The following is an 18,531-nucleotide window of genomic DNA, read 5'->3' on the forward strand; positions in this document are numbered from 1 at the left end:
GGGTAAACAGCGCTCTGGCTTTATAGCTTCGCTAACAAAGCTGGAGTGGGGAATTCCACCACACCTCATGAGAATCCTACTCACAACGACCGTCCACACAGCAACAGACTACGGAATTGCGGCATGGTCACCATTTGACCCACAGGAGTACTTCTTGACACACCTCACCACAATTGACAACACCTGCGCCAGGGCGGCGCTGGGCGCCCTTCAGTCGACTCCGAAACCCTTCCTACAGCACGCCATGAACCTCACACGTCCGGATACACAATTAAAAGCTAAGATAATGAATCTCATTGCTATGTCCTTAACAAAACCAAATCACCATCCCCTCTTCTCCTTCATCCAACAGGCTCAATCTTTGAAACCCCAATGTCACCACAACATATTCCACCAGTTCTTCCAGCATGAGCTAGGTAAGGAATTCGATGAATTTACCACACAACTTCCTGTGGACCCCTCGTGTACCCTCGCGAAACCACCCAACTACTCGACACTGCTTCAGGAAAACGACACATTAGCCATCTCAGGAACAAGAAGTCTCCGCCACTCCCAAACACACCTCATCATCTACACGGACGGCTCCAGGATCCCAACGAAAAACACTGCGGCAGCCGCTTGGTGCCAGAATACTAATAAATCTCTTGCACAACATTTAGGTAAAGCCCGACTACACGGCATTTACCAAGCCAAATATAAAGGAGTCCACCTAGGACTCACGATCGCACTTCAAGCAGCAACCCAGCAAACTCGGAGGATTTCGATCATCCTCGACAACCAATTGGTCATCAAAGACCTTACGAGTTGCCCACCAAACATCGCATCTCTGATGGATCGAAGGGAAACCTTCAAAATCCTCAGATATCTCGAAGCGGCCATCCCGAACGCACGAGTCACCATCAGATGGTGCCCGGGTCACTGCGGTGTCAAAGGTAACGAAGTGGTCGATAAAATTGCTAATAGCTTGGCAAAACGGGACTTGCCCTGCACTTTCACGTCCACCCCCACCCTCGCAGGATTCACTACCGCAATCAAGGCATGGTCCAAACTCGACAAGAATAACTTCAGCCCACAAGACATCAAGAGGCTAGGCCAACAACCATCACCGAAGAAACATATCAACGTGTTACGAGACCTACTCAAGCACGAATGTGCAACACTCACTCAGCTCAGATCCAATCACATATACCTGAATTCCTACCTCTTCAAACATAACCAACACTTTGACCCTGTCTGTGACTGCCAGGAGGGTATTGAAACGACTGAACATTTCCTTTTTGTATGCCACAGGTTTCAAAAACAACGACAAACCCTTTTACAGGCAATCAATGAGCTTCAATTGCCAGAATCTACCGATATACTCAAGAACCCAAAGGCGTTCAAGTGCATCTCACAATTCAGCAACTCAACCTGGAGGCTTAAAAACCGATGGGTATGGGCCAAAATCACCGACGAAGAAACTCCTTCAAAAACACCTATCCCTCCATTATAATCATTTTGTCATACCCCATCCTTTAGCGCCACCACATGTACCAGAATAACACTTGTAATACTTTAAACAGCCAGCACGTGACCTTTTCCCCACAGGGGTTTTTACTGGGGCGGAGCACAAGTAGTTACAGTGCCTGATAGCCTACGGCTCAGGAGGCACTTTAAGCAATGCATAAAAAAAAAAAGCTATGCGGTATGATATTGCTCATTGTCGAAATATATGGGAGAATAGATTAAGCAACGGAGGTATGGCTGATGTTGGAACCCTTGATAAAAGATTGGTTGAGCAAGCTGAGAGAGATGCTAAACATTTTCAAGATTACCATTATGTCCACAATCCGTATGTGTTTGGAGGTCCTATGCAGAATATAAGCCCGATTGATGGGAATGTGTACCCTGAAAATAACTCTTGGGATACAGCCGGTGCATTAGTTGATACTCATGCTGATATGTTAACTGGAAGGAACTTACAAGTTTGGCATAATCAACCGGACCGTTTGAATAATAGCGGAGTGGTTAGAAGAACTAAAGGTTATCACAGCCAAGGACAGAACTACGATCCGAACTATCAGAAGAAACAACAGTTTTATCAGAAGTCAAATCATGTTAATAACCAAAATAGTATATCTTCTTATAATAGAAATAGTCAGCAACCTTACCATAACAACAATCAGCAATCTTACCATAACAACAATCAGCAATCTTACCATAATAATAACCATCAAAATAGCCACAACACTTACCACGGTGGAAGAGGTGGCGGGCAGGCCAATTATCAAAGTAGTGGAAGAGGAGCTTATCATAATCAAGGTGGTGATCGTCCGGCGATCGGATACGGAAGTTTTAATAGATCAATGGCTGAAGGAAATCAGAATCACCAAAATAAAGGTGGAGACCCTGTTGTACCCATAGCGTCAGGATCAAAGTGAGAGACCAATCATGTATCGTGTCTCGGCCTAAACAAAATTGTATATGTCTGAGATGTGTTAGTTGAGAATAAAAGACTGATTGTGAATTGTTGTTTTTATTCCCTTGTTCTGCTTGTTTTCTTTCTGTCCTAAAAATTTGTTGGTTCACTACCCACTTTGTTGAAACCTGCTATCCGAAATGAACTTCATCAGAACTGCCTTGAATCTGAGTGACGATTCTGGAAATCGAGAGACCCAAATAGAGACTGGAGACGACAATGTGCAACCAAAATTACCTATCACAGGAGACGATGAGTACAAAGTGGATACCCAGGAATCATTAGAACGGTGGCCAGAAAGCGTTGTGTGTGAAATGAAACTAGAAGAGTGGAGGCTACTGTTAGAAGATTGTAAATTAACAGATAAGTGGAAGAAGGTATGGTTGGGACTGAAGACAGGTTTTGATCAAGGAATACCGCAACACTTGCTGGGTGACCTAAAATGGTTCACACCAGACAATCATAAGTCAGCTCTAATAGTTCAAGATAAAATAATGAAAAACTTATATAAAGAAAGAAGGTTAGGAAGAATTTTTGGACCTTTTTCACATGAAACAGTATTTAAGCGTTGGGGTTTCTTCCGATCTAATCCGATGGGAAGTGTGATGAATAACGACGGATCATTGAGGATGATCAATGACTTATCTTACCCAAAAACACAAAAAGAAAAATTGAAAAAGAGGAAAAACCACGAAGAAATTAACATAAATGAGGATTCAGAAGATAGTGAAGAAGAAGATGATGAATTAAACCGGAAAACGGACGGATCAAGAGAAATACTCAAAGACTTACATTATGAGGTAGAAGATTGTCAAATACCGTCCGTTAACTTGTTTGTGGATAAAGATGATTTCGCTACAACATGGGATGACTTCAACACTGTGGCTACTTACTTCAAAGAAAACATGGAAGTGATTATATGGTTAGCAATTGTTGATTGGGAAAAAGCATATCGACAGGGACTTACTCATCATTCACAATGGAAGTTCTTGACCATAAAAGACTTCCAAGGCAACATATGGATTGACACACGGATCCCTTTTGGCGGAGTCGCAGGCTGTGGTACATTCGGCTGGATGGCTGACGCATGGAAGGAAATAATTATGTCAGTGTTAAGAGTCGAAAAAGTCTTTCGTTGGGTGGATGATAATATGTTTGTAAAGAAGGAAGGTGACTTACTGAAAATGGAAGACGTAATGCAAGTTACTCAAGCACTCGGCGTACAATCCAATAACAAAAAATTCCAGAATTGGGCACTTGAACAAAAGTACCTCGGCTTTATCTGGAATGGGGAAGAAAAATCAGTTCGACTACCTGACGAGAAAAAGATAGAGAGATTAGCAAAAATTGATGACTTACTAATTCTGTCAAAGAAGTGTAGCAAGAAAGAAGTTGAGAAAATAGTTGGGCAATTGAGCCATATGACATACTTACTTCCTACGATGAGATGCTACCTATGGGGACTGTACAAATTCGACAAATCGTGGTATAACCACAACGCGACAAGACAACTTGCAGAAGAGGCAAGGGTCGAATTAGTAGAGTGGCGCGATCAATTGTCAAAATTCAATAGGTTGCAACTCACTCCGGATATCCCACCGAAAGAAATCGACTGGGTGTGAGACGCTAGTACAGGCTTTGGCCTCGGGATATTGGTGGGAGATCGGTGGTCTTGGTTTAAACTTGTAGACGGATGGAAAACACAAGGAATGTCACAAAAAGATCAAAAACGTGACATTGCTTGGCTTGAAACAGTTGCGGTTAGACTAGGTTTGAGAATGATAGAGAAACTTATACCGACCAATAACCATCGATTTATCGTCTATACTGATAATACCACAACTGAAGCGACGATCAGAAATCGGAAATCTCGTAATAAACTCGTAAACAAAGAGTGGCGTTTAATACAACAGGAACTTACTAGATTAAATTGTGACATAGTTGCTAAACGAGTCTCATCTGGAGAGAATAAGGCCGACGACCTGTCTAGGGGAATCAGACGGAAAGGAGAAAAGGCGTTCGAAGTCCTAATCGATATCCCTGAAGATCTTCAGTCGATTTTAAAACGAGACTGACTTATGATGATACTGAACGAGAATAAGATAAAGTACTTTTTGAAGAATATAGATGGGTGAGTAAGAAAAAAAAAAAAAGAGAATCAGTTAAAATATAGGATAAACACTGACCAATCTCGCTCCATTCTGTCTATTTTCCTATCACAAAAAAATATCGACCTCGATCAATTAACCCCAGGTCATTTGATTGGAGGAAAGATACAATAAAGATAAGATTGCTTAGTGGTGGCTGGACCCAGACTACACTTGAGAATTACAGCACTGCTATGTCGAAATTAGAGAAATTTGCTGAAGTGAACAGAATCCCACGTATTGAGTTACTTCCCCTAAATCAGAAAACATTATGGGAGTTTATTGTGTGGGCAGGAAGGCAGTGTAAGGTTAATTTAGAGGATGAGACAGTAGTCCAGACGCATAATGAAGAACATAAAATAACATCGAAAACACTTACGAAGTATATAACCGGAATCAGGTCTTGGCACCTATTTCACGACCTACCTTATCCAATCAAAAACGACAAGACGGTTAAGTTGTTGTTGAAAGCCTCTAGTATTGCCGACGCCGAATTGAAGAACCAACCTAAGAAGAAGAACCCGGTACAACTCCGTCATCTTGCCAAATTAGCAAAGGAGTTGTCGAAAGGGGACCAGAGAGAACGAATAGCGTTGACAGTCGCCCTAGTAGCATTCTGGGGGATGGCACGATTGGGTGAATTAGTCTCAGATAATAAGAATAAACGACTGGTTTCATTTAAAGATACAATAACACATAATCAGACTTACGCCAAAGTAGATTTATTCAACGCTAAAACAGCAAAACCGGGAGAGGTGCAATGGTTGCACCTAGATTGAATCCCCTCCCTGCTATGTCCGTACAATGCACTACAAAGAACCATAAAAGAATCAACATTGCCAACTATTCACCTACCATTGTTTTCGTACTACGAGAATAAGAAATTGATCACGCTGTCGAAGACATCGGCTATGGCTATCTATAGGAAGGTCTGGTCGAAATACGATAACAACCACAAGTTGTCGGGACATTCTTTTCGCGTAGGAGGTGCAACGTTTAAATGGAACGATCGTCAGCCTCTAGATGATATCATAAGATTTGGTCGTTGGGAGTCAAAAGCGTATGAACTTTAATTACGAAAGTATACAGACGAAGATGTTAAAGATGCCGAATATATCTGGGACTTGATGAAGACAAATAAAGCTGATCAGAAACAGAAAGAGGAAATAAGAGAGGTTGAGAATTGAAAAGTAGTAATACCGGAAAAAAAAAAAAGAGGAAAACAAGAAAGAAGGAAAGAGTTGATAGAGTGAATGTACTTGTAGACGAAATGTGACTCAAGATGTAGTATCGATTGAGACCTGCATATATGAAAGAACCAAGATTAGACATGTGAGAGACTTCAGTGAGAGGTCAACGTGGGTGCTGTGGACCGGCCATTGAGTAGATGATATCCCGCGAGAAACGAAATCTCAGAACTCACCGAGGTGGCTCTCCGCAGGCTCCGGACGATAAGTCCCGAGATCTGGTAGCAGAGAGCCTACCCGGTCATGAGACCCGCGGCCTACCGGCCCCCCCACACACGCACTGTAGCTTGTTTGTACCATGACTCAAGTTGCATAGCATACAGTCTAATGACTTGGTAGACCTTTGTGTAGTAAATATTAGAGATGTTAACAATTAATATATAATACAAAACAAAATATAAAAGTAACATAACGAGAGAATAGAGAGAGAAAATTATTCCTCTAACAAAACGTGAATAGAATTTAATGGAAGTTACAGTCCTTCATGATCACAGGTCAACATTGCAGAACCTGCAACCAAACTGTAGTCACTAGGGTTGACTACAGAATTCCCCCAACATACATGACCAGGTCATTCATCAATCCCACAAATGATTCTCACAATGCAGGGTCCTTCAATGTCTCTCTTCTAGCCTATCCCTGCATTTGGTCCAAGGAGAAGCTTGGATTGAGACAAAAGATTAGTAAGCTTCCTTTTCTTTCAGTCGGAATGTGCAGAGGACATTTTTGTAATGAAATGTACTTGTTGATTGGTTGGAAAAGGCAAAGAAAGTTCAGTTTTTGGTACAGTTTGAGAGACATAGCTTAAATTATAAGTCTGTCAATTTCCCAGATAAATAAGAAGTTGAAGCAGGAACATGTTTCTGGGAAATAATTTTGAGGATACAATACTTGATTGGTAATGAAAAATTTTGAAATGGAAATTGGTAATAGTTCAAGGCTTGCTTAGAGCATCTCCAAGGTGCCCTGTTCTCTAAACCAAATACCAAGCCAAAGAAACATGCTCAAAACAGAAAATTAGCTGTGAAGCATATAGCTTCCATTCCATCCAAGGTGCACATGAGGAAGAGGTTTTTGAGATCCTACCCATGCCCAAGATGCCCAACCCAAACTTAATTGAGCCACCAACTACTCATCAATCCCTTGCTTGGATAATGATCATAGACAGAGGTGGTGATAAAGTCACCATATTTGCCAAGATTATGTCCAATAGTTGTCCAATACCATCTGCTCCAAAAGTTCAGTTGGGTCTTCATTATTGAAGGAAGGATTGTGTGAAACCTATTTAGCTGAAAATTGTGGCTCATAAGCATGGTGAGCTGTCACCATTTCAGACCGCGCAAAATGGTTGTTTTGTGACCCAGGTCTGAAAACACAAGATACGCCTTGCATGTGTGTCCAATTTGTTACATTTGCGGGCGTGCGTTGGAGGTGTTCATAATGATTTACTCTTGATACAAATTTGATGATAATGAGATGTACATATAAAGCATCATTGATTAAAATGACATTGCTCCTTCTAATATCTTATGTAATGATTCTTCTCCCAAGTCACCTGGTGCCAAATCTCTTCATTTTACCCAAACCAAAAAGAGACATGTATCAGAGACTATCAATTCTTATTCGACTGTGAATCCAGCTTAATAAGTTCTTTCAAAACCACTCACAAGACTCTTTTCTGTGGTAAAGTACCAACAACCATTTCCGGAAGATGAGAATGATTATATCCGAGTCTAGATAATCCTCTAGGTAAACCTAATTCAGATAAAAAACTGGCAATTCGATCATGAATCAAATCTCCAATTTCACTATCAGGTAATCTTTTTTCAGCATCAGTAAGTGGACTAAAGATATCTGAAGCTTCTCTATGTCTTTCTGGCGAAGAAGGTGCAGTGAACCTAAAGACTGATGGACCTGTGATTGCGACTGATAATCCATGTGGAATTAATGGATCTTCAACTTCATATCCTAAGTGTTTGTATTTGGCAATCTTCTTGTTAAGTCCAGATATCTGAGTACATAAGATACAATCAACATGTTCAACTTTAGAAAGGAGATATGTATATAGTTGTTGCATGACTTCCAGAGACTCACAGGGTAAGAAAATCCATGACATAAATGTACACCCGCGTTTCCAAATCCAATCCCTGCAAAGGTTGAAGCCAGACTACAAAACAGTATTCAATTGAGCGTAATCGAATTGAATGAGATCAAGGGATATGAGAACTGACAGCATTTGACTCTTTGCTTCCTTATCGGTAGGATCACGTGCAACTCGCGGTAGGTATTTTACCTGACATTTCAGAGTAGATAATTGTCAGAAAGCTAGCATTTCGATCTGATTGATAACAAACAAACTTACAGTGGTTCTCAATGCCCAAAGTGAAAACACATCACTAATTGGATTACGGCCCTGATAAGCAGGGCGCTGTAAAGGATTTGATGGCCTAGGAGTTCTTTCGTAGTAAGGAATCGCTACGAATAGAATGATGATGATTAGAGATGATAAGAGATCTGTTTCAAATGAAAATGATCACCTGTGTAAGATTCTAATGAATGGAATAATACATCAAGTCCGCTACTGATATGTACTGCAGTGGGGCAGCTATCGGTGTTGAGTGGATCTACAATACCCAAGGAGGGCCGTAAAGCGCGATTTGCGATTCCTGTCTTGGCTTGCAATGGTGTATAATCAAAAATCTTAACAAATCATGACCAAAAGAAAGCATAAGTCAGCCTTTTTATCAAAAGATTCTCAAGAACCAGATGAATAACCCACTGCAGTACCAGTAGTCTCTGAACCAGTTCCTGCAGTCGTTGGTACCGCAATAAGAGGCTTAAGGGTCTTAGAGATTGTTGAACCTTTTCCAATGGGAGCATTGACAAATTCGAGAAGTGGTGCATCGGGATAACAAGTGTATAGATTGGCAACTTTACATGTATCGATCACTGATCCACCTCCAACAGCTAAGAAATGTGAAAAATCCCGTTCACGTGCAAATCGAATCGCTTTCTCCCAACTGCTCAAACAATACAAATGAGTTTAAACAATTATGAATCAGTAGAGTCAGATATCAACGATTAATTTAGAAGATGTTGATATGAAATTCGGACATACCTTTCTTGACTTGGTTCGACTTTACAATCTTTAAAAACTTCGTAACGAATTCCAGCCGATTCTAATGATTGGATTGCCGTTTTCATAGGTAACAACTTTGCGACCGTAGAATCCGTATAGACTCCTACTTTTGTGGCTTTCATATTTTTGAAATCTAATCCAACTTCCTATTCGTTTGATGGATTAATGATACGATCTATTCAACACACAGAATCACATGTTGATTGGTATTCTTACTTTTGTCACTCCATCACCGAAGCCTGTCGAATGGGAGCAAAGTGCAAAGTATATCAGGAGAGGTTTTGTTAATGATTGAACTGTCTCTTATAGACTTACGTAGTTGAGCCGCAGAAACTTCAAAAGCATAATCAGCTTCTACTTTTGGTCCACTTCCAGATACTGGGGTGGCATAAGTTCGAGATCGACCTTGAGATGCGATTGATCGAGCCGCTGATTGAATATCGAAAGCTGAATGACCTGCCCCATGGCTCGAAGAACAACCACATCCATGGGTCTTACATCCTTGAAAGGAATGTTGAGCTAGATTGATAAGTCGAAGTGCAGCTGATGCTTTATTAGTCGCCGTCATTGCAGAGGTCCGGAATAATTGCGAGGTGAGTATAGTGGAAGCTGATGAATGTGGTTTTATGAAACTCTTCAGGCCATTAAGTAAGAAGTGAACATTTTGACTTGATACATTGTCCTGCCTCATCAACCTCCATGACGTCATCTACATACATACACATCGATTGATCAGGTGCCAGACTGCATGGGCTGCCCCGCGCCACATCCGAGTTTGTCATTTCTCACTACAGTCTAAACTTCAGATGGAAGTATCAATCACCCCAGCTTGAGGAGTCCTCGCAGGAACTTAGAATCCAGTGGCTCTGACCTCAACTATACGAATCCTTGTAGTAAAGAACTCGGAACTACTCGGAAGCACTCAGTTCTTGAATATGATGAAACAGCTTCTTTGGCTTTATGCGGCCCAGAACAATGAGGCTAGTGAAAGACTACGTGAGAAGAAAAAAAATCAGAGGGCAAGGTTTAGGTCAATGCGGCTGGTAATCTACATCCTTTTTGTGACATGCGAATGAATTTGTCTTGGATGTGATTTGCCATATGATTTACCGTCAAAATGCAGATTATTACAGTTTTGGTGCAGTTTGACAGAGTGAAATGAGTCCTTTTATGAATTTTGGAACCAGAAAACCCCACTTTGGAGGCAAAACAAAGGTGAAGTACGAGCGAAGAAGTGAATTTCGTAAGGTTTAGGTAGTCTGGGGATATCGCATGGTCCCGTTAAGTATCTTCTTTTTTTGTAAGGCCACGAGTCATGAGGCGGTCTATAATGAGGTTTTCTTGATATGTAAGTAATCCACAGTTTTGCGTCAACACCCCAAACCGTTAGAATTAGACTATGATGAGGAAGACTTCGTCGGCATCCGTGACCGAATGGTAGAAAGGTATTTGTTGCATGTATTAGGCCAATGGGCTCAATAGTCTGAATCGTAGTGTGAATCAAAACCAAAGTTTCGATCATAGACCCCATTAAAATTATAAAAGAATTTCAGTGAGTTTGAAATTCTATCATGAAGAAGGTAAAGCGAATCATAAGAAGCAAGGACTCAACTTGATCAAGGATGGTTTAGGATTAGATTGACTGTATCCGATTGCCAAAAGAGCTGGAACCCATGTCCAATGAACAATTGTCTAAGATTCGGTGATGAAGCTCGTTAAATTGGGAATCGGGTGATATGCTGGACAGATGAACACTATGGATAGCTTACTTTGAGAACGGCACATGCTCCGTTGATACGATCCTATGTGATTCATGGTGAAGTATCAGCTATATATGCATCCTAAGCAAAGGGAATTTCACATCTGAATGAACATACCTTGTTGTCTTCGGATAAGTAAGGCATTATCAATCTTGGCGAGACTTGGTCGCTGTTTGATTCTTTTCTTGAAAAAAGTTGTGGCGAGGAAGCAATGTGACAGGACCCCGGAAAGCTCCTGGAGAACAAACCGTCCTCGATCCATTCCGGCCCCGGCCCTCACACTTTCACTATTTGCCCCGAGGAGAGGTGGGTTAACATGGATTTCTCGGTGGTAGGAGAAGCGCCTTGATCAGGGCTCTCGATTACATATACTTTCAGTTCTGTACCACGTGTAATCACCGAGATATCCGTATGTAAGTACCCGACCCGAGCCGGTATGGATTTTCGTCGGTCTGGGGGGGCAAAAGTTACAAATCACACATTTCCCAAGCCACCAGTCATGTTCAGGGTCAGACATGTGTACCATCTGATAGCCCTCGTTGAGGCGCATCTTTTGCACCTGTCACATCTCTGGTACCATGTGACATGACTTCACAAGACACCGGTATCCGAAAACCCCCTCAGGACGGTTTGTTCTCCAGGAGCTTTCCAGGGTCCTAATGTGACTCTTGACAGTTTCGCTGCAAAACGGTATCTTTAAGGTCTAAAGTACTTAAGCCAAGGTACAGTCAAATCGGAAAAGCTTGACCGATTTTAATTTTTGCCCGCAAAACTCGAGTAAATCGGCGGGGTTTCGGGGATTTGACCGGGATTTGTAACAAGCTTTTTTTCTGCCAAGAATTTTTTTGAAAATGTATGCGGGCGGTGTTTGATTCCATTTCCAATCCACATTTTACCATTTCCCACGGGAGAAGGAAATCAATCAAGATTACCAACCAATCAAGCAAGCAAGCAATCCACCAACACTATACGAACCATTGAATACATCGGGCAACCCAAGCGCTTTATTTAAACATGTTTTACCTCATCGGTCTTGGACTTTCATCTCCCGAGGATATCACTCTTGCAGGTCTGAACGCTATTAAATCCAGTGAACGTGTCTATTTGGAGTCCTACACGTCTTTTCTGATGGAAGCTAGTGTTTCTGAACTTGTGAGTTGGATTTAGTGTGTGATCGCCATTTGTTGTATTTGATGATGATGGTGATGATTTCTGCAGGAAACGTTTTACGGGAAATCCATAGTGGTTGCGGACCGAGACATGGTAGAGACTCAATCTGATAAAATATTGGAAGAAGCCCAAGTCAAAAATGTATCTTTCTTGGTAGTGGGTGATCCATTTGGGTAAGCCCTTGACTTTAAAAATCTGAACATATGTCAATTTCAACGGTGATGAGAGATGGAAAAATCAATCAATTCTATCTACAACTTAGCTGACCGCTTGTATTCTGTCACATTTTTTCAACTCTCTTTGAGAACTCGATCTAAACCAAGCCAGAGCCACAACACATACTGACCTTTTACTGCGATGTAAAGAGAGCGGGATTGGATATAAAACGTTTCACAATGCTTCCATCCTCAACGCTATCGGCGCAACCGGACTAAGCCTGTATAACTTTGGTCAAACAGTCTCTGTTCCGTTCTTTGACGGGAATTGGAAACCTACAAGTTGGGTTGATCGCTTGCTTGATAATCTCGAACTAGGCTTGCACACACTGCTTTTACTCGATATCAAAGTGAAGGAACAGTCTGTAGAAAATTTGGCCAGGTTAGCGTGATCTTGTCTTTGAACACCACTTAAGTTCTATGTCCACTCATAGCTTCAAATCTTGATTTTACCAAAACAGAGGCAGAAAGATTTATGAGCCAGCGCGGTATATGACAATCCCTACAGCCATCAGTCAACTCATGATCTGCATGGAGCCAACACCCGACCTTACAAACGATACCGACTCCGAACACAACGAAACTCTAGTGGAGAGTATTGTTGACTCTAAGAACCCAGTGGACCACAAGCCTAGGCGTACTATCAACCCCGATGTCACCCTAGGTATTTCCGTCAGTCGAGTCGGCTCAAGCACTCAAGCATTTCATGCTGGAACTTTAACTCAATTACTCAACCTGGAAGACGTGGAAGGGAAAACCTTTGGGCTACCACTCCATAGTCTGATCATAATTGGTCAGCGATTGAATCCAATTGAACGCGACTATATCACACAATTTGCTGTTGATGGTCCACACTGGCGCCGTATCACGTCTGAACTTTATAATCTTGAATAAATAATGAGTCTGGAGCGTTGATCTCTGTAGACACGGGAAAGCAATCGGTGTACCAGTGCATTAAGTAGCTCAATTTTTTAAAATGCATCAGATCACATTGAACAAGAATTTGTTAGTTGAAAATTACTGCTGTTACCTAAAAGGAAAATACATCGATCGATTTTTTAACTTTGGAATGATCTCATCCAACTACGAAAAACTATCACCAACTGACATCCCTACATGAACAATTTTTGAGACACCCTACCTATTGAATTGGGAGAAGCAAGAAGACGTTCAACAATTGACAAAGTGGATGAATTCAGTAAATTATATGTAGGTGAATTGTTCAAAATCATCTAAAATAAGGCTTGATTTTCATGAAAATTGAGAAGTTGATTCAACTTGAGCTTGGTTGAGCTGAACAAATAAAGACCTCAGAACTGTGTCAGCATTGATTATATGCATCAATTGTTCCCAAAGACAGCCCAATTTGAACCAATCTACAACAATTCCTTCTGGCAGGATCATAAACTCCTTTAACTGTTCCAATTGAGTCAAATAGAAGTGCGGTGATGAGGAACCAAACATTATTGATTCATTGGAAGGACTGCAGCCAAATGGAGTTTAGTTTGTATGGTCACTGGTTCTGCCTCGATTTTGGAACTGACATGGGTACCATATCCACATTGCTTCTTCATGATTGATATTGAGGCTTCTTGGACCAGTAAATCAAAGCATTTAATTGGCCTTGAAGAAGGATAGATCAAGGTTCAAGTGGCAGTTTATGCAGTGAAAAAGTAAAAGCGTTGAAAAATATTCCTGCATGGCACACCTGATATCAACACAAAACAAAAGTAGAACCCAGAGGAGACAATCCAAGTACACCAGAAGATCACAGATGATGTATGGGGTGTAAGTAGTGAAAATGTGGATCAAGATCAAGAGCAACATCCCACATGTCTCTGGGAACAAAAAGAGAAAGGTAGCAGGCCATTGAATGATTACGTAAACTTGCACATTGTTCCATCTACTGGTGAACTCTCTCTTTTGCACAAATTGGTTCATGAAGTGCTTGGTAAAAGAAAATCAAACATTGCTTTCAAGCCCTTCATCTATTACATCACTGAACTAACAACAGCACAGAATCACTGGAGTTCATCAATTCAAGGTAGATGATATTTCTGGTCCAAACCTCAAAGTTACTAGGTGATGGGGCAGACACCAATTTTGTACACTGTTTTCCCAGGGTGACGTTGTGAGCAGTTTGGTGTATGTATACTTTGCCTACCTGCATACGGCCCCGAGTACAATCCAATCGAGAAGGCTTTTGATATCATCAAATCTCGACTCAAAAGAAGTGGTGATCTTCAAGAAAATATGTCATTAGAAGAGGAAGCGGAGGTCATTTATTGTCATGCTGAGGAAGCACTCACTCCCAAACTCATCCGTAGCCTCTATTCCGGATCCATATATTGAGATTGATGCAAAGTTATTTGAGCATTATCACAGTAAGTCTTTCCTTCCTTGAACCATATGACAAAAAATAGTTAATGAGACAAAACTAACCAATTCTTTTGATTTTTGAGTAGGTTAACAGGAAATTTTGTGAAAAGAAACATGATTTATAGAAGAAGTAACAAAAAGAGATTGTGTCTATTTCATTTGAATTATTATTTTAGTTCTTATTATTGTTTTCCAACTTTGTCAATTGTAATTCTTATCGTGGTTTCCTTGTTCAGACTTTTTTGATGCAATCATAAATTTGAACATTGAATGCAGCTTTCCAACAGTTCCCATCCTGAACTTTTTCATGATTTGACAAGTCCGTTGTCAAGGTGACTTGATTTTTTCCTCAACAAGAAAGTTGCTCATCAACCAACTGGTGTTTGACAATTCAGACTGCTTTGATTATTCAAAGAACAATACATTTTTTTATTTCACATATCACAAACAAAGCCAGCATTGCAGAACAGTTCGGGGTTAAAAATACATAGTGGAAGATTGAAATGAGACTATCACAAAGAATAACATTGAAAAGAAAAAAAGCACAATAACAATTGATCAAAGCAGATCACAAAAGAAGAAGATGAAAAAAACAATTACTCAAAGCAGATCATCAAAATAAAACATGATGTGCTATCAAAGGAGATCATGATAAGGAACAGAAGAGAGAATATACAGAGAAAACAATCACAGATTGCAATACAGAGTGAAAAAAAGAAAAAAGAAATTGATCAAAGCTGTTGCGCATCAATCTTTGCAAGCTTTGCAAGTAAAAATTCCTTGTACCAAACTGCACTTGCAAGGAGATGGTTTGCATCACCTCGAGCTATGCCAATCACTTTTAATTCTTGACTGTTCATATCATCACTTGGCTTGAGCTCACTCCAACGAGTGTAATGAGCATTGCTTAACCTTGTCCTCAAAGTATGATCACTTTCAGGAAATTCAGCATAATTGAGAAAGTCTTCCATATCTCCAGAGTATTTGTGTTGATAGATACGGTCATTGTGTAGTTGAGCTGGGGTAGCTGATGGGATTGGTTGTTGTGGCAGAGGTGCAGGAGCAGCAGCCATGAATCCGACCGGTGGGGGATTGTCTGGAAACTCGAGATACCCTGGAGGAAGCTGTCCATTGAGGAAGGTCTTGAAAGCTGGTAACTTAGGAGGAGTCCATAAATCAACATCGGTGCGATCTTCTTGACGAGCTAGTATCTGAGGATTTTGGAGTCTCATCAGCACAACTGTGACCAAAGCGATCTTAACAAGATATAACTTACAATTGCATCAACCCATATTTTGATCTTGCGAGGAGTCATATGACACCATTTCTTAGACTCTTGAGGATCTCTGAATCGGCATTGTTCAGATCCATTCTTGGTAAGAATATTTCAACATCTTTCTCGTATTCGACATCAACAAAATCACTCTTCCCAATCCTCAAAATCGTAGTTGCTCCGCAATAGAGATCATCTAACCTGTGATTGTTCGAACTGATCAACTTACAACTAATGGTGTACACATCGCCCTGTTGAAGTTTTTTGATGGCGTCTTGAGGGGAGATCAAGAGGATGGCGGTATTGGACGGGGAGGCTCTATCAAGACCAGATGTCGAAATCGTGGTCTCATGGCAAACGAAACCAAGTGCGTTGCGACGTTCGTTAGGCACCTAAATAAAAACAGCAAAGGTATCAATGATTTGGAATGCTGATGACATAATATTCCACAGAACCACTCGCCTGAGCGCCAAGTCGACCTATAAATTGTACTACAATAGGATGCACAATCGTCGATTCTCTGGTCACAGAGATGATGTTCGAATTAGCAGACATGATGATGGCGAGTTTGGTGCGAGGATTTCTAAGTTGCCACCACCTCTTTGTACGCATCCTTTTTATATTTGAATTTATACACAATAAGCCTGACCACAACTGCTCTCCCCTCGTATAGGCCAATGATCATGGCACATACCATCCCAGGGTCCCGTCGTGCTCCATTCGGAACCCATCACCCCAAACCTCCTGCCCCAAGTCCCGATGAAATAATATTACGACCACCATTGCTACGCAATAGTCACACCTTTCAAGAAACACACGCCTCCGCAAGGGAACATTTGCCTTCGTCTAATCACCCCCACATTCTCACATTCCAACGCAGTTCGTGACACCTTGCCACACTCTCCCAATCCAGTGATTCTTTATACTCATCCCATATGCTATTTTGTGAAGACGTTATACTTTTGCCAAAGCCACCAAATTTGGGTATTCTCGATTCACATTCCCCGCCGTACTGAAAAACCACCACGATGTGACACTCGTTGCATCGGACAGTCACCAATGCTCCTCAGCACCACAACGTTTGCCCCCGCTCAATCCTAGTGCCGATGCATGTACACCCAATGCCCACCGCCCCAACACCCGATTAATCTGTCAGGCAGTCTTCGACCTGCACCGCCAAGGACGTTCACACACCCCATCCACTTGCATTTTTCGGGCAAGATACCCACAGCTCACCACTACCTGACACTCGTTCCAGTGAAATATAACAACATCTTGATGTGCGAATCATCACACCAACATTGGGGCATTCCTCGCTAAGATATGACACTGGTATCATCCCTGTGGCCCTTAGCCACTGTTTTGGTCATCGGCTCTCCACCTTCAAAGTCGTAATGACTCACCAATGGCTTTTGCAGAAATATTTCCGTCAGAGTTGTTCCCTATATATAGGATACATCATCTTCACCTCTATCGGAACAACCCTCAATCACAACTCGCAGTTAATTTCACATTACAATGCTACATGCAGCCATCATCACCGCCACACTGCCAGTGACTACACATGTAATTTCTCCAATTCAATCTATTCCTGACGAACACATCTGATTATTGTTTCCTCCCCAGTCGATGCAGCTCAGTCGTGGATTCTTCCAGTGGCATCAAAGCACCGCCTCACTACTATTGAATGATTCAGACGGGTCTATCCTTGTTCACCCAGTCACCGCCTTGGGCTTTGTCACACAGACCGAGGTATTGAAATGCTCACACGCTTATACCATCAGTGGCCCCCTTAGTTATGAAGTGGACACTGGCACCACTATAATCCAACACAATGCTGGGACTCACGTGGACGTGGGTGAGTTCAAAGCTACCTACCGCCGTCTCGTCGGTCGTGCAACCCTCAGTGGTCTTGGCAGAATTGCTGCTGTCAATTTCATTGAAACAACCGATGACGTGTTCCAATGGAACTTGGAAATTGTGGCGACTCACGATTATTACCATCCTATAGTAAGCCATTTGGGTTCCTAAACGTTAGCACCAGCTGAAGTTTTCACAGACTCGCCGCAGCTTCTCATTTCAAGTCACATACCATTTTTTCCGCCACACCCCACCTCCTCGCAAATGGGGCAAACTTACCGTTGGAAAGACTGTTTGGCTCCACGGTAATATCATGAGTAAACATACTGCAAGTGGGAATTTTGTCGTCCACGTAAGTCTCCACTTGAGCTTGCTACCACATTTCCCTGTATAGGCTGCTGACGTAACGGTCATCAGGTCACTCATCACGGCCTTTCAACGCTCTAATTGTTCCACCCCTGCAGCAAACACTCCGGGATGCGCAAACAACCATCGAGTTCCCCCACCCCTTTAGCACCACTTGACCATACGTTGTGTGCACGTTGTCTGATTGCAGCATCAAGCCACTACCCAATAGGCTGCAATGTAATATTGAACATCCGCGCCGCCAAACCTGGCATCCATGCCGTCCAACGCTTTCTTCACTTCCCCAACGCACCCAGCGTGCAGCGCCCATTGACCCTACTGCCACTGAGAACCCCACATTACAATTGCCAAACAACCCCCCCACTTCCACGATATTCACGATGACATACAACATGCACATCCTCCAGCATAAGTGGTACAAATAAAACCCACTGATCGCCGTACAACATGTTAAAACACAGCACCAACGCTACAACCCATCACCGGCCGCTCCCTGTTCCCTCCCCACCGACACTAA

The 18,531-nt window shown here is 41.9% G+C and overlaps 6 protein-coding genes across 6 annotated transcripts; 2 read left to right on the forward strand and 4 right to left on the reverse strand.

The window, feature by feature from the left end:
* Positions 1–5,703: 5,703 nt before the first annotated feature.
* Positions 5,704–6,171, reverse strand: MELLADRAFT_88769 (uncharacterized protein; the record flags this gene model as incomplete). The annotated part of the gene is made up of 4 exons (XM_007412256.1): positions 5,704–5,728; positions 5,806–5,863; positions 6,029–6,070; positions 6,114–6,171. The coding sequence occupies 4 exons, from the start codon at positions 6,169–6,171 to the stop codon at positions 5,704–5,706; spliced, it is 183 nt and encodes a 60-aa protein (XP_007412318.1).
* A 1,040-nt stretch (positions 6,172–7,211) lies between these two features.
* Positions 7,212–9,616, reverse strand: MELLADRAFT_44184 (uncharacterized protein; the record flags this gene model as incomplete). Its single annotated transcript, XM_007412255.1, has 10 exons — positions 7,212–7,421; positions 7,520–7,863; positions 7,947–8,019; positions 8,084–8,145; positions 8,215–8,327; positions 8,390–8,552; positions 8,632–8,872; positions 8,971–9,137; positions 9,208–9,230; positions 9,307–9,616. The coding sequence occupies 10 exons, from the start codon at positions 9,557–9,559 to the stop codon at positions 7,352–7,354; spliced, it is 1,509 nt and encodes a 502-aa protein (XP_007412317.1).
* Positions 9,617–10,581: 965 nt separating this feature from the next.
* Positions 10,582–10,895, reverse strand: MELLADRAFT_88771 (uncharacterized protein; the record flags this gene model as incomplete). The annotated part of the gene is made up of 3 exons (XM_007412254.1): positions 10,582–10,683; positions 10,761–10,793; positions 10,869–10,895. The coding sequence occupies 3 exons, from the start codon at positions 10,893–10,895 to the stop codon at positions 10,582–10,584; spliced, it is 162 nt and encodes a 53-aa protein (XP_007412316.1).
* An 870-nt stretch (positions 10,896–11,765) lies between these two features.
* Positions 11,766–13,030, forward strand: MELLADRAFT_37443 (uncharacterized protein; the record flags this gene model as incomplete). The annotated part of the gene is made up of 5 exons (XM_007412136.1): positions 11,766–11,903; positions 11,970–12,094; positions 12,249–12,518; positions 12,598–12,650; positions 12,726–13,030. The coding sequence occupies 5 exons, from the start codon at positions 11,766–11,768 to the stop codon at positions 13,028–13,030; spliced, it is 891 nt and encodes a 296-aa protein (XP_007412198.1).
* Positions 13,031–15,246: 2,216 nt separating this feature from the next.
* MELLADRAFT_108386 (uncharacterized protein) lies at positions 15,247–16,343 on the reverse strand (the record flags this gene model as incomplete). The annotated part of the gene is made up of 4 exons (XM_007412253.1): positions 15,247–15,726; positions 15,792–15,859; positions 16,018–16,180; positions 16,227–16,343. The coding sequence occupies 4 exons, from the start codon at positions 16,341–16,343 to the stop codon at positions 15,247–15,249; spliced, it is 828 nt and encodes a 275-aa protein (XP_007412315.1).
* Positions 16,344–17,306: 963 nt separating this feature from the next.
* MELLADRAFT_108387 (uncharacterized protein) lies at positions 17,307–18,162 on the forward strand (the record flags this gene model as incomplete). Its single annotated transcript, XM_007412137.1, has 4 exons — positions 17,307–17,354; positions 17,415–17,798; positions 17,827–18,000; positions 18,043–18,162. The coding sequence occupies 4 exons, from the start codon at positions 17,307–17,309 to the stop codon at positions 18,160–18,162; spliced, it is 726 nt and encodes a 241-aa protein (XP_007412199.1).
* Between the last annotated feature and the right edge of the window lie 369 nt (positions 18,163–18,531).

The sequence above is a fragment of the Melampsora larici-populina genome (genome assembly GCF_000204055.1).
Source record: "Melampsora larici-populina 98AG31 unplaced genomic scaffold MELLAscaffold_29, whole genome shotgun sequence".
Lineage (NCBI taxonomy): Eukaryota > Fungi > Basidiomycota > Pucciniomycetes > Pucciniales > Melampsoraceae > Melampsora > Melampsora laricis-populina.